Here is a 13,271-nt window from a genome sequence, read left to right on the forward strand (position 1 = left end):
TGAGCAATTTGGCTCAAAAGACCTAAGCAAGGAAAGAGAAATGGTTAAGCCAAGTAATGTCCCAGGCTTTTATTTTGGACAGCTTGCCCATTGACTGAAATTATCCCACAATCAATGCCAATGAAGCAAATAGTATCAGTTACAATACAGTTTAAAAGGCCAAAGAACAGCGATGCTGCATACAAATGCACCTCATCTAAACAGACTTGGTTTTTGTTAAAATTGAATTTTGAAAGTCAGTAGTGGTCTTTTCATGCAAAAGCAAGTTGATGGCCATGGGTGTGAGCAATGTATACTTAAAAACCTTCCATTGCATACAACAGCTTTTTCTCAAAAAAAACAAAAACAAAAACAAAAGTAAAAAATGCATCCATGGTCACTTTCCACATCCTGAAAACAGTGAACTTACTAAGATTCACACAGTTAACCAGGTTTTCATCACCAGTGTGCCAACATCCACTTCCTGTCATAACGGAAAGTAGCTTGCCAAGGGCCCTTCTGATCACACACCATCTCGTCCAGACTTTGTCACAGGTGTGTGGCTCTGCCTTTTTGTGGAAATAGGTAAAAATCTGAAACCATAGCTTAACATCAATAGCAGGTGGTGTGATCCTGTGGCACTGTTCAGAACGCTTGTTGACATTTCACATATGTACTTTTACACGGATTATCTCACTTAATTTTCACAACAGTCCTCTGAGGTAAGTCTGAAAGCAAAGAAGAGTTATGTGACTCACTGAAGAGGACCAAGCTAGTAAGACCCAGACCTGACTTCCCAAACCATTGCCAGTGGTTGGCAGAGTCCTCCTGTGTGTGTTTGTGTGTGCTCAGTCCTGATTCTTTGTGACCCTATGGACTGTAGCCCACCACGCTCCTCTGTCCTTGGGATTCTCCAGGCAAGAATACTGGAGTGGTTTGCCATTTCCTCCTCCAGGGGATCTTCCCAATCCCTCTCTTGCATCTCCTGCACTGGCAGAAGAATTCTTTACCACTGCCGCCACCTGGGAAGCCCAAGTCCTCCTTACCCAGCACATACACTAGACAATACAGAGGCTGTCTGTAAGGGTAAACTTGCTTCCCAAGCTGATATCCTCCTCAACTTATATCCTCCTTAATGCCTTCAGAGATGGTCATAATATAAATTGCTAGGCTATTCCTGTCCAAATGAATTCGATATATTAAGTGAATTACAAAGTGATCTGAAGTGCTGTGTTCTTATCCTTAGATGTGTAGTGACTGTTGTTTTTCAGTTGCTAAGTCATGCCCGACTCTTTGCGACCCATGGACTGCAGCATGCCAGGCTTTCCTGTCCTTCCCTATCTCCCAAGGTTTGCTCAAGTTCATGTCCGTAGAGTTGGTGATGCTATCCAACCATCTCATCCTCTGTTTTCCTCTTCTCCTCAGGATCTTTTCCAGTAAGTTGGCTCTTTGCATCAGGTGGCCAAAAGTATCAGAGCTTCAGCTTCAGCATCAGTCCTTTCAATGAGCATTTAGGGTTGATTTCTTTTAGAATTGACTGGCTTGCTCTCCTTGCAGTAGAGGGGACCCTCAAGAGTCTTGTCCAGCACCGCAGTTAGAAAGCATCAATTCTTTGGTGCTCTGCCTTCTTTATGGTCTAACTCTCACATCTGTACATGACTACTGGAAAAACCATAACTTTTGACTATAGGGACCTTTGTTGACAAAATGATGTCTTTGCTTTTTAATATTCTGTCTAGGTTTGTCATAGATTGTCTTTCAAGAAGTAAGCATCTTTTAATTTCATCGCATGCAGCCCTGACTGTATGGCTGCACTCACTATCTGCAGTGATCCTGAAGTGCAGGAAAAGAAAATCTGTCACTGCCTCTACCTTTTCCCTATCTATTTGCCATGAAGTGATGGGATCGGATGCCATGATCTTACTTTTTTGAATGTTGAGTTTTAAGCCAGGCTTTCACTCTCTTCTTTGTGTAGTGATAGACTGCTTTAAAAGGCAAAATATGTTCATAGCAAATTCCTTCTCTTATCCCCCCACGTTGGGTGCAGATTAGATCTTTATTAAGATTTGCGCTAAAATATTTGGCATTGGTTTTGAGGAATGGAATAACATCATTTCCTGATGACACTTATATTTCTAAAGACCTAGGGGCACTTGCAGTTGAATTTTGGGAAATTTCATCATGTATGACCAGACTTACAGATTTTCAGAAGTAGGAACTCACCAGTGTGGAGGTTGGGATCTCAGCCCCAAGAGAAAAATTCCAGCCACCCTGAGAAAAATCATTGGCACTGCAGCTTTGTCCTCTGGCAGCTTGACCACGTGCTGACCTGCTTCCAGGTCCAAGAAGGCATGTATAGTCTAGGCTGATAGGAAACCTGCCACAAGTTGGTCAGGGCTTCTGTAGCCCCTCCCTCAGTGCAAAGCAGGGCTCCTGTGTCCTCCTTGGTGAGGGGTCAGAGTGGGCGAAGGGAAGAGCATTCAGTTCCCTGAAATCTGAGTCTTCCTCCTGTTTCTTTCTGCGTCTAAATAGAAAACAGGATGACAATACTTTGCCTAAAGGGTAAACATGAACATCCTGTGTTCTGTCTTGCATTCTTCTCTTCTAAAATACTGAGAGCCCAGAGATTTCTTCTACTAAAGAAGGTTTTCTGCTTCTCCATGACTGCTACCATCGCCCAGCAGGGAGAGACATGACTGCCTCACTGGGTGTGTAGCTATCAACTCTGAAAGTCCCTGAACAGAGCTTCTCTATTTATTGGGTCCTTCCTCCATCCTAGGAACAGTGTTAAAAGTGTCTTAAGTGCTTCATTTGGATTATCTCATTTACTCCTTCTCATCCTAGCAGGTGGGCTCCCCAGGTGGCACTAGTGGTAAAGAACCTGCCTTGCCAAGGCAGGAGACATAACAAGCACAGGTTCGATCCCTGGGTCCAGTTGATTCCCTGGAGGAGGGCGTGGCAATCGACTCCAGTGTTCCTGCTTGGAGAATTCCATGGACAGAGGAGCCTATTGGTGTTCTACAGTCCATAGGGTCGCAAAAAGTCAGACGGGACTAAAGTGACTTTGCACGCACGCACACATCTTATTGCGTAGGGATAAAAAACTATCATCAGTCCCATTTCACTGAAATGGAAGCGAAGTTCAAAAGGTTGTTTTTGGGGTCAGTAATCCAGGTAGTGAGTGACAAACTCAGGTGTATGCTACACCAAAATGATCATATCATACCTCCGAAGAAAAACCAGCCAAGTCTTATTGTTACCATCCCATCAGTCTGCTCCTGTTCCATAGGACATTGCTGTGTACACATTAGACCACACTGGAGTGATTATTCTGGCTACTAGGCTGGATCAGGATGGGGAACAAGGAGGTCCTCCTGGCTTCTGACTTGAGAAATGACTTGATCACCAAGAAAAAGGAAATGGGTTCAGTTGAACCTCCATCCACTCCCTCAATCCCAATATTTTTCTCTTCACTCTCACTCGTCAGAGTGCTTCTACCTGTTTTTTCACATTGCTTGTGATTCACTGTTGCCTTTTTAAAAATATTGGTGGGGGAATGAGAGAGATACCAACAACATCTCTTCCTATCTCTTCTCTACTCCAAAGCCCAGACATCTGTTATTGGACTTAGTGAATCTATAGACAGAGAAAGCCTTTAGATTCTAGACCTAGAAGGAACCTGAGGTCATCTCTTCTTACCCTCTAACTTTGTTGTTGCTGTTGTTCAGTTGCTAACTTGTGTCCGACTCTTCCGAGACCCCATGGACTGCAGCACGCCAGGCTTCCCTGTCCCTCACCATCCCCCAGTTTGCCCAAGTTTATGTCCATTGAATCAGTCCTTTCAACCATCTCATCCTCTGTTGCCCCCTTCTCCTTCTACCTTCAATCTTTCCCAGCATCAGGGTCTTTCCCAATGAGTCAGCTGGTTGCATCAGGTGGCCAAAGTATTGGAGCTTCAACTTCAGCATCAGTCCTTCCAAAGAGCATTCAGGGTTGATTTCTTTTAAGATTGACTGATTTGATCCCCTTGCTTTCCAAGGGACTCGCAAGAGTCTTCTCCAGCACTAGAGTTTGAAAGCATCAATTCTCAGGCGCTCTGCCTTCTTTATTGTCCAGCTTTCACATCCGTACATGACTACTGGACTCACATCCGTACGTGACTACTGGAAAGACCTCTAACTTTATGGATAAGCAAACTTAGATCCAGAGAGACAGGAGTAATAAGACCTGTCTGAAGTCTTAATTAGTGTCAGAGCCCAAACTCCATCCCCTGCTGTTCCTATCACATCCCCCTGGGATGCAGGGTACCCAAGTCTCCTGCAGAACTGCAGTAGCTTCATTTATCTGTAGCAGAAACTGAAGATAATAGGAACACAAACTTGAGGAATCCACAGCCTGCACTTTAGGATTTAAAGAGAAGTTGAACATTATCTTATCAAGTTAATCTTTTGAATACAGCCCTGCCCCTCCTACTCCTGCTGGGTTTAAACCTTGCTTTGTCCTCATTTCCTTTCAACAGCCTGAGCTGGGAGCTTTGCGCCAACCCTAAAATGATAATGTTGGGCTGCTCCCCTGAGTCCTGGCAAAGAATATGGAGTTGAGATTTGCTCAGGTTGACACCATCCTTTTCAGCTCTCAAATTGGTTTGGAAAAGCACATTTGAAAATGACTTAAAAGACTGCCATTTTCACGTTTGGAAAGCAGTTCATGATTATTGTAAACGAGATTTAACTTGGAATGTTTAGGATGTGGGTGGCTAATTCCTGCCACAATTCAAAGGGGAAAGAAATGAGCACAGAAAATAAAATGGAACAAGTACTGAAAGTACAGTTAATAGCTCATTGATCCAGCCACGGCTCAGAACAGTTTTTACATAGCTAACTTTTGAAGATCATATAATTGACCCCATTTAGTCACAAACTTTTAAGAATTAAAAGCAGTCATTGGTGGAAGTTTATCTCAAATGTTTCACAGTTTTCTCTTCCTTCTGGAGCTGTCACCGCTGCACATAATTTGACTTTTCTTATTGCAGAGCATGGGCCCTAGGCACATGGACTTTAGTAGTTACGACACACAGGCTCAATAGTTGTGGCTCACTACTAGAGCACACAGGCTTCAGTAGCTGTGGTACATGGGCTTAGTTGCCCCATGGTATATAGAATCCTCCCAGGCTATGAATGTCGTCTGCATCGGTAGGCAGATTCTTATCCACTGTACCACCAGGGAAATCCTAGCTCTTTCTTTTGTCAGGGCTTGTACTTTTAAGTTAGTTAGACTCAAGCGTGTACCCTGGGCTCACTGACTGGTGATGAGGAGCCAAAGACACTTCCTGCTTCATCTCACTCTTGACATTGACAATTCATTCTAGTGCCAAGGCTCTCTTGCTGGTGTATTTATATGTGACTGTATTAGCCTTGAACCTTGACTTACAGGTCTGTTACTTACCTTTTTTGGCTCTTTCTTGGAATAATGATAATAAACATAATAGTTTTATTCATAATACAGCTAAAAGAGTGATAAAATCTACCATTTATGCCAGTGTTTTATTCATAGCATGTCTTCTGTTATAATAACTCTGCAAAAGAGGGCATCGTGGTTCCAGTATACCAGTTGAGGAAAATAAGGTTCAGAGGATTTGAACTCAGAATCACTTCCCAGGTACCAAGCTAGAATCATGCACCCTCATCTTTGCCCTAGGAAAACAGTCCACAGTCCCATTTGGTGGTGTAGGTCTTGGGTGGCTAGTTTAATTGCTGGGACCCCTGCAACCCTTTGAAGAAGTTAGAAGCTGTCAGCACCCCATCAGTTGCTTGAATCATGCACCCTCATCCTTGCCCCAGGAACACAGTCCACCATCCCATTTGGTGGTGTGGGTCTTGGTTGGCTGGATTAATTGCTGGAACCCTTGAAACCCTTTGAAGAAGTTAGAGGCTGTCAGCACTCCATCCATCAGGAGGGACATCCTTCCAGTTGTAAGTGGCTGTGCCCTATTCCCACTGGCCCAGGGCAAGTCACAGTTACATTGCGTCTGGTCAGAGGCTTTTGCAAGCTTCGTTCAGCAAGGTCTTTGGAATCCTGTGTATGGTGGCTGTAACTGGTACAGATATGAAAACCCCTTCTCTAACCCACTCCTGTAAGCGTCCCAGAGTAATGAATTGGGTACTGTCTCTTTCGGGCCCTGCAGAAGTTGTTTCTGTTGCTTCCCAGAACTTGGCTGTGATCAGAATAGTTGAGGTTGCAAAATAAGTGCCCTCTGGGTAAGTGAGGTATTATTATATTATTTTAAATGTGTTTACTCATGGAAAAGGACTGGGAAGGAGTTATGGAACTGGTCTCATGTTACCGTGGGACCCAACTTCAAAGCTCAGAGGAGACATGCCCATTCCTCCATCACCCAGGGAATCGTGTGTCCCTCAGCAAGGAAGAGTCAGAGATTTTTTTTTTTTTTTTTAACCACTTGTAAAGGGGACAGGGAAAAAGTAAACAATGTCTGAAATCCTTAGATCTTTTTTCTCTTCCAATAATAACTAACTCATGTGTGTTGAATCCTTACTTACCATATGTCTGGCACTGTGCCAAGCACTGGGCACAGGGCAGTTGGATCCTCATGAGTATCCATTCATTTAACAGAGGAGGAAACTGAGGCTTAAAACTTTTGCTTTATGCCACAAAGGTAGCAAGTATCTCAACTGTGGGTTTAAATTCCCAGTCCACTTCTCAGGCTTTTGCCTAACTGCTACACTGTACTGCCTTCTACTAAGAATAAGAAAGATTAACTCTGACCAGAGAAGAATACAGTCAAATGCAGAAGCCTGAGAAATGTAAGGTGTGATATTAACGAAACATTGACATTATCCATGTACTCTGCAAGAAGCTGCTGAGGAAGCCACTTGAGAGAGCAATGAAGGAAAATTTTCTGAAGCACCTAAACATACCAAAGAGAAATCTGCTTTTAGCCGCACTGGTGCCAAAGGGAGGGAAGTGAAGAAAAGATGTGCTTGGCAACAGCACCTGGGTTTTTTAAATGAAAGAACAGTGTGCCTGTTTCCAAAGTGATTAATTGTACAACTCAGTAAATGTCAGCAAGTGGAAAAGATGCCTGTAAAGGGGAGGCACTATAATTAAGTGCAAATGAAGAGATAGGAGCTGGAAGAAGAGAACTCTACAAATCACAAATGGGGGGAAAGAGGTCATAGTTGCTATCAAAATGGACCTGAGTCCCAAGCTCTTGAGTTGAAGTAGCACCAAGAGAGGCAAAGATGCAAGTTGATAAGGAATAACTGGGCCTCAGGGAGAATCACTTTGCTGGGTTGTGTTTTATACTGACCAACTCCCTCCTATCCTATCCGTTTAATTGAATTTATATACCTGAGGGGACTTACCCATCTGGAAATAGACAAGTTAAAAGATGCTTGCTAATCCCTGCCCTGGAAAATGGCCAAGTCCATGAAACGGTTTTACTCAGCTTGGGGTTAAATTCTCAGTTGCCTTTAGTCTAGGAGAGTTCTCCTCCTTTAGGGTCACTTTCACTTGGTCACAATTGCTGAGCCTCTGGAAAACTCACAGAGAACCCCAACAAGATTCAGACCTTGATGATAATAATAATGAGGAAGAGGAGTTTATTTTCACTCCATATTGATTGACTGATTCACTCCACAAAGCACTGAATTCCCATGGAAAGGCTGTGCTCCAACTTAAACAAGTGGGTGCAAGTTTCAGCCTTTGTCCTTGGTCTCCAGTTTCTTGCCATCATACAACTCTGTATAGAATAGCGCTGGTGGTGAAGGAAGGGCAACAAAGTCTGGGAGACAGTTGCAATGCACCAGCTTCAGAGCCCTCACCAAATTTTCACGCTGGCCCAGAAAAGCGAATGGCTCGATCCCTGTGAACAGCAGTTCAGGCTGTCAACTTCCCATGGATTCGAAGGCAAGTGGTAGCAGGTTTTCTCTTGGAGCCATGTCCAGGTTCAAACAGTGTCCTAGGGTGATGGCTTCATTCCTGTTGGACCCAAAGTAGCCTTTTTCCTGGGGGTATTTCAGTGTTAGCCAGCATCTTTGTATGTAAGGACAGATACTGCACCAAGGAGTAACAAAGGCGCCAGTCACAATTCCATATTCCCACTTGTGCTTTCAGAGCCAGCTTGAATAGGTGAGTGGTTTCTGCCAATGAATGCTTCACACAGTAAATACATCTTTTTAAGAATTCTCTTATCAAATTCATTACATTTTTAAACATTGTAAGTTCCCATCAAAATGTAATTTAAATGGTCACCCAAAACATTCTGCTAACACTACTAGCTGCCTTCTAAAACTGTGATCCAAGGAAACATCACAGACTTTCCTATGAAGGACAAACCAGCTCTCAAAGGGGATGTTCCAAGGTTGCCTCCATACACCCTGCCATGTGCCAAATAATATTTTTCTGGTATAAATCCACCTTTGGAAGATACAAGGTTTACTTGGCACATATTTGGCTTTCAGAACTGGTTTTAAAAAGCTCATACCCTGTAGCCAGATCTGGCTTTGCCAGTTACTCGGCGTGATTCTAGCAACAAGTCACTTAACTTCTCTGTGCCTCGGTTTCCTCAGCTGTAAAATGGGAATGATCAGATCATGACCTCATAATAGAGATGTATGTGGATCAATATGTGTAAATATTAGATAGAACTGTGCTTGGCACATAGTAAGTGCTATGGATGGCTTACTTTATTGTAAATATTACTGTTGTTATTATTATTGTTCACTGAGCATCTACTTCATGGTTACAGAGGACATATAGTAAAGCAAGCACAATCCCAGCTCTTACAGAAAGGGGATGACAGCCCTTAGAAATGAAATCCATCAGAACGTATTTTCAGCCTGTTTGTGAGTTAGGAAACCCACAGGGTGCAGTAATAAGGACTGACGTTCTGAACTGTGAGGTGTGGGCTGTCGGTGATGCTTCCCAGGGGGAGGTGACCAATCTTCCACTCTCCCCATCAACAGAGGTAGCCTCACACTTGTTCAGTGATTGATGAGGTAGCTTCGTGGTAAGAAACCTGCCTGCCAACACAGAAGAGACAGGAGACTGGGGTTCAGTCCCTGGGTCAGGAAGATCCCCTGGAATAGGAGATAGCAGCCCACTCGAGTATTGTTGCCTGGAAAATCCCTTGGACAGAGGAGCCTGGTGGGCTACTGTCCGTGGGGTCGCAAAGAATAGGAGACAACTGGGCGCACACATACACACATTGATCTTTTCAGGTCCTCTCCTCCTACCTACATCCTAATAGATGGTAAAGAATAATTTCCGTGTTACAGTGGATATTCTCGAGGCTCAGGGAGGTCAAGCAACTTGATCGAGTTGACACACTCTGCAGCTCATGGGAGCCTCTCTGCTGCCTCTTCCACCAGGCTACTGCCTGGACTAGACTTGAACTGTGTTGCCCAGTCTGTACATTGCCAGTCCCTCTATGAATGAAAAGAAAAGTGAAAGTGAAGTCGCTCTGTCGTGTCCAGCTCTTTGCGACCCCATGGACTGTAGCCTACCAGGCTTCTCCGTCCATGGGATTTTCCAGGCAAGAGTCCTGGAGTGGGTTGCCCTCTCCTTCTCCAGGGGATCTTCCCAACCCAGGGATCGAACCCAGGTTTCCCGCATTGCAGGCAGATGCTTTACCCTCTGAGCCCCCAGGGAAGCCCTGCCCTCTATGAATAAGTCCACATATAAGGAGGGACCCACTTAGTTTGGGTAGCCTGAGTACTCTGCCCTCTGGCTCCAGGAACAGGAAGAAGAGCCCTGGAGTCCCACTTCTTCATGTGGTCAACCCCATACCTGCTCACAGGTTGACATGTGTGCCAGTTGCCATCTTTCTTCACTGTGAGTGTGAGCTAGGCAAGCAGGCTGCAGACACACCTGCCTCCACTGGCCAAGGGGTGCTGACCCCTGTGCTCCTTATTCTGGAAGCGTCTGCCCCTCTGCTGTTGTCACATGCTCTACAGTTCTGTCTCCTGGGGTTGGTGGTGGGATGGGTGTCAGTTAGCTACTTTCTCACAGCGAGCACCTACTTCCCTGGAACTCCGACCCCCTCCAGGGCTCTATTGAGAACTGTGGCTCCTCTTTCTACCGTGTCCTCCTGCCCCCGAAGTTCTTGCTCATCCTTCATTTTTAGTTATCGCTCAATGTGATCAGGTTCATTTTTCAACTTTCAGAGAAATTTTCCGAAAACTCTGTTCAAAGATCCATCCCTCCACCCCCACTTTCTCACTGTAATGAATATATTCCCCTTTTATACTGCTTTTTTGGTAATTTCACTTGGACTTTGGGAAGGAGGAAAGGAAACACATGTATTCATTTCTTAATTATGATATTTGCATCTGAGCTCATGTTGGTTTTCTAAGATAACCTCTTGTTATCAGCAATAGCATTCCATGCACATTTAATGTTTAAAGGCCAAATTAGTGATTCATTTTATTAATACTTCAAAGAAACTAGCAGACACCTTCAGGGAATTGATTCTTCCTTTTAAAATATTTCCTGTGTATCAACATCTATGCCAAACATGAGGGGGAAAAGGGACCTTATCTCTGTGGGTTGATCTATCTCCTCCCCCACTTTGCCACATCCCTAGCTTAATTTCCTCTTTCAAACATCTCAGAACCCAATCCTTTTCCTGCAATTTTGAATTTGCGTGTTTGAAATTTTTCATAAGAAAACATTGGACTGTGTGTCCAGCTGTCATTCTCTGGTTTTCATCCTTCCAGCCTCTTTTCCATTGGATAACTGCAGTTGTGAATTGAATTCCCAAGAAACTAATTCTTGGAGGTTCCCTTTCCTTGATGATGGAAGTTAGAAGAGAGAGAGAGAATTTTGAGACTCCCATCAGTAATAGCAGTCCATCAATAATAGGGCTGAATTCCTCAGAGGCAGTTCAGGGATCGATGAACACAGGACTCTAATAGCCAGAAAGCACATCATTTATTTCCCCAAAGACTTTGGCATCTGCCAGATCGTCTGACTCCAGAAGAGACCCCAGAGGTTAGCCAGCCTTAGGGAGAGATGGCTAGAAAGGAGTTTGGGATGCAAACTGCCTCTTTCCTGCCAAGCACATGGTTTGTAACTTAGGGCTCCACCTTCTCTTATTTGTAGCCCACAGGAGCTGCTGGGGAATGTTTAATGACCCCCAGTCAGTGCCTTGCTGTATTCAAGCTCTTCAGCCCTGAGCAGATGACCAGAACCTGAGGGAATGACTGGAGGGTGATAGGTCATGGGGTATGGGAGTGGGTGGGCGAGGGTGGGCACTGACATCCAGGGAGCGCAAAGAAGCAATCAGATCTGAAAAGGCACATTCATAATCATGGAAGCCCATTCCATATTTTGTCTCTGGTGGGACACCATTTTTATATATATATATATATATATATATATATATATTCAATATGCAAGCCTGGCGGGCTAAATTGTAACCTCTCTTCAATAAATGCCCTAGTTGTTTAGAGTTAAAAAAAAAAAAAATGGTTTAGATTAGCACCCGGGCACTCTGACAAAGGTCCAGAGGGACTTAAAGGACTTGCCAGCATCATTAGCATTTTTTTCTTCTTTTTCCAGCCGCACTAAAATATGTTTGCCCAAAACAGAGGGAGATGAAAAACTACTGGCAGCCAGTACCTCTTAAAAGAAAAAAAATATTTTACTCCTCTGGCAAACATACCAATTAAAACGAAGCTGTGTTGTGACAGATTACAGAGCAATTAATGCCTAATTGAGCCTTCTGCTAGATGCTTCTGTGAAAGCCACTTTACTGGGGCCCGAAGTGGCCACACCTTAGAGGAAAAGAAACCTCCAAACTTCCTGTAACACCCTCTGCGCTGAGGGGCCCAGAAACCAAAGAAAACATTTTTACTTTGAATCTCCGAGAGTTACACGGACAGGATTAGCTTGACAGAAAGATCTCGACATTGTAAATCCTACTGGGGATTTCGTAGTTTCCTCATTTGTAAGCAAAATCTATTTTCCATGAGATATTTTTAGTGCAAGCATCCCTGTTGTCTTATTCTCTTGCAGTATACCATTAGATCTTGAGGCCAGTCCAAGCCAGTCATGTGACTCCTAAGCTCTCTCGGTTCTCTCCTAAGTGACTAGTCTCTCAGGATTCAGGGAATACTAGACTCTTAACTGCCAGAGACCTTAAAGTCCTTCCTGAAGCCTTGAATTCTTATTGATAGGAGGTGAAAATGCTTTACAGCTGCTCTTCTTTTTTTTTTTTCTCTGAGAGGTCAGCTCGGCAAAGCTCGATGCCCAACCTCAGTAAACAGATATTTTCAGCCATGCAAGCCGCCTATGTAAATATAAAAATGTATCAGGCTGCAGAACTGCATGCGTGGGAACAGAACAACCGAGCTATTGAAAGAAAATCACAGGGGGAACACTAGTGTCACTCACATGGCTTTGGTTAACGCGTGCATACTTCGGAATAATCGTTTTGATTCAGAGGACTCCCCACTTTATATATAGAGTCCATTTCATTTCTGGAACTTACGAGCTACAATAAGCAGAACCCCAGCCACTTAGTGAGGTGTCTAGTAAAATTTCCTTCTGCAAGTTTTTACATTAAAAAGACAACAGTCACTTTCACTCTTTATATGACACTCCTCTGCCTTGGAAAAAACATGTGAGTGTGAAGTCAATTTTTCAGTTGTTTAATGTGAAAAAGAGTGATTTGTTTGAGTGACTGAGAGGGAAAGATATCTTTAATCAGACCTCCAAAACTGGAATTGAAGAGAATCACTGTAATGAACAGGAAACATGCTCTTGAGATGAATTGAGAAATGCTCTCTGGGCAAAATGCTCTAATATTCCTGAGTGTGTTCAGTTTCAGTGGATCAAATCTTTCCCATCTCTGCATCCAAGCTATTTGGCGGTGATCAGATGATCAGAGCTCAAGGAAGTGATTGGAGAGTGAGCTGGCTGCAGCTGCGATGTAGGCTGTTTTCAGGGACAAGGAGCCACTGTTTTTCAAACATAGCATCCACATAGAAGTTATTTTCTGGGCTCCAGGATGCAGCGATGGGCTGCACTGCCAGCATTGTTCTGCTTCAAGCTTTTCGTTCTGTGGTCCAGAGGAGCTGTCCACACATTTGTCGACGACGCCAGGAGGAACCATCCCACGAAATTTTGCCTCTGGAAATTGACGATGAAATGAGTAGACCCAGAACCCTCATCATAATGGTATGGTATCTGTGGCAAAACAGCCTCAGTTGATGAAGCTGTGATTATAGAAATGAGGCTGTCATTTGGGATTCGGGTTTTCAGCTTTAGAT

General features: G+C 43.9%; 1 protein-coding gene across 5 annotated transcripts in view; it reads left to right on the plus strand.

Moving 5' to 3' along the window:
• DOCK10 (dedicator of cytokinesis 10) overlaps window positions 1-13,271 on the plus strand; it is a 304,771-nt gene that overhangs the window by 54,214 nt on the left and 237,286 nt on the right. For 2 of the 5 annotated variants that reach the window (XM_070385802.1, XM_070385809.1), the window contains exon 1: window positions 12,941-13,179. The exons of 2 other annotated variants lie outside the window; for them this stretch is intronic. In XM_070385802.1, the coding sequence (XP_070241903.1) occupies window positions 13,018-13,179 (162 nt within the window). In that variant the 5' untranslated portion in view covers window positions 12,941-13,017. Of the gene's footprint in view, window positions 1-12,940; window positions 13,180-13,271 lie in introns of those variants that run through there. One more of the 5 variants, XM_070385823.1, reaches the window with a different exon arrangement.

This window comes from Bos mutus, chromosome 2 (genome assembly GCF_027580195.1).
Source record: "Bos mutus isolate GX-2022 chromosome 2, NWIPB_WYAK_1.1, whole genome shotgun sequence".
Lineage (NCBI taxonomy): Eukaryota > Metazoa > Chordata > Mammalia > Artiodactyla > Bovidae > Bos > Bos mutus.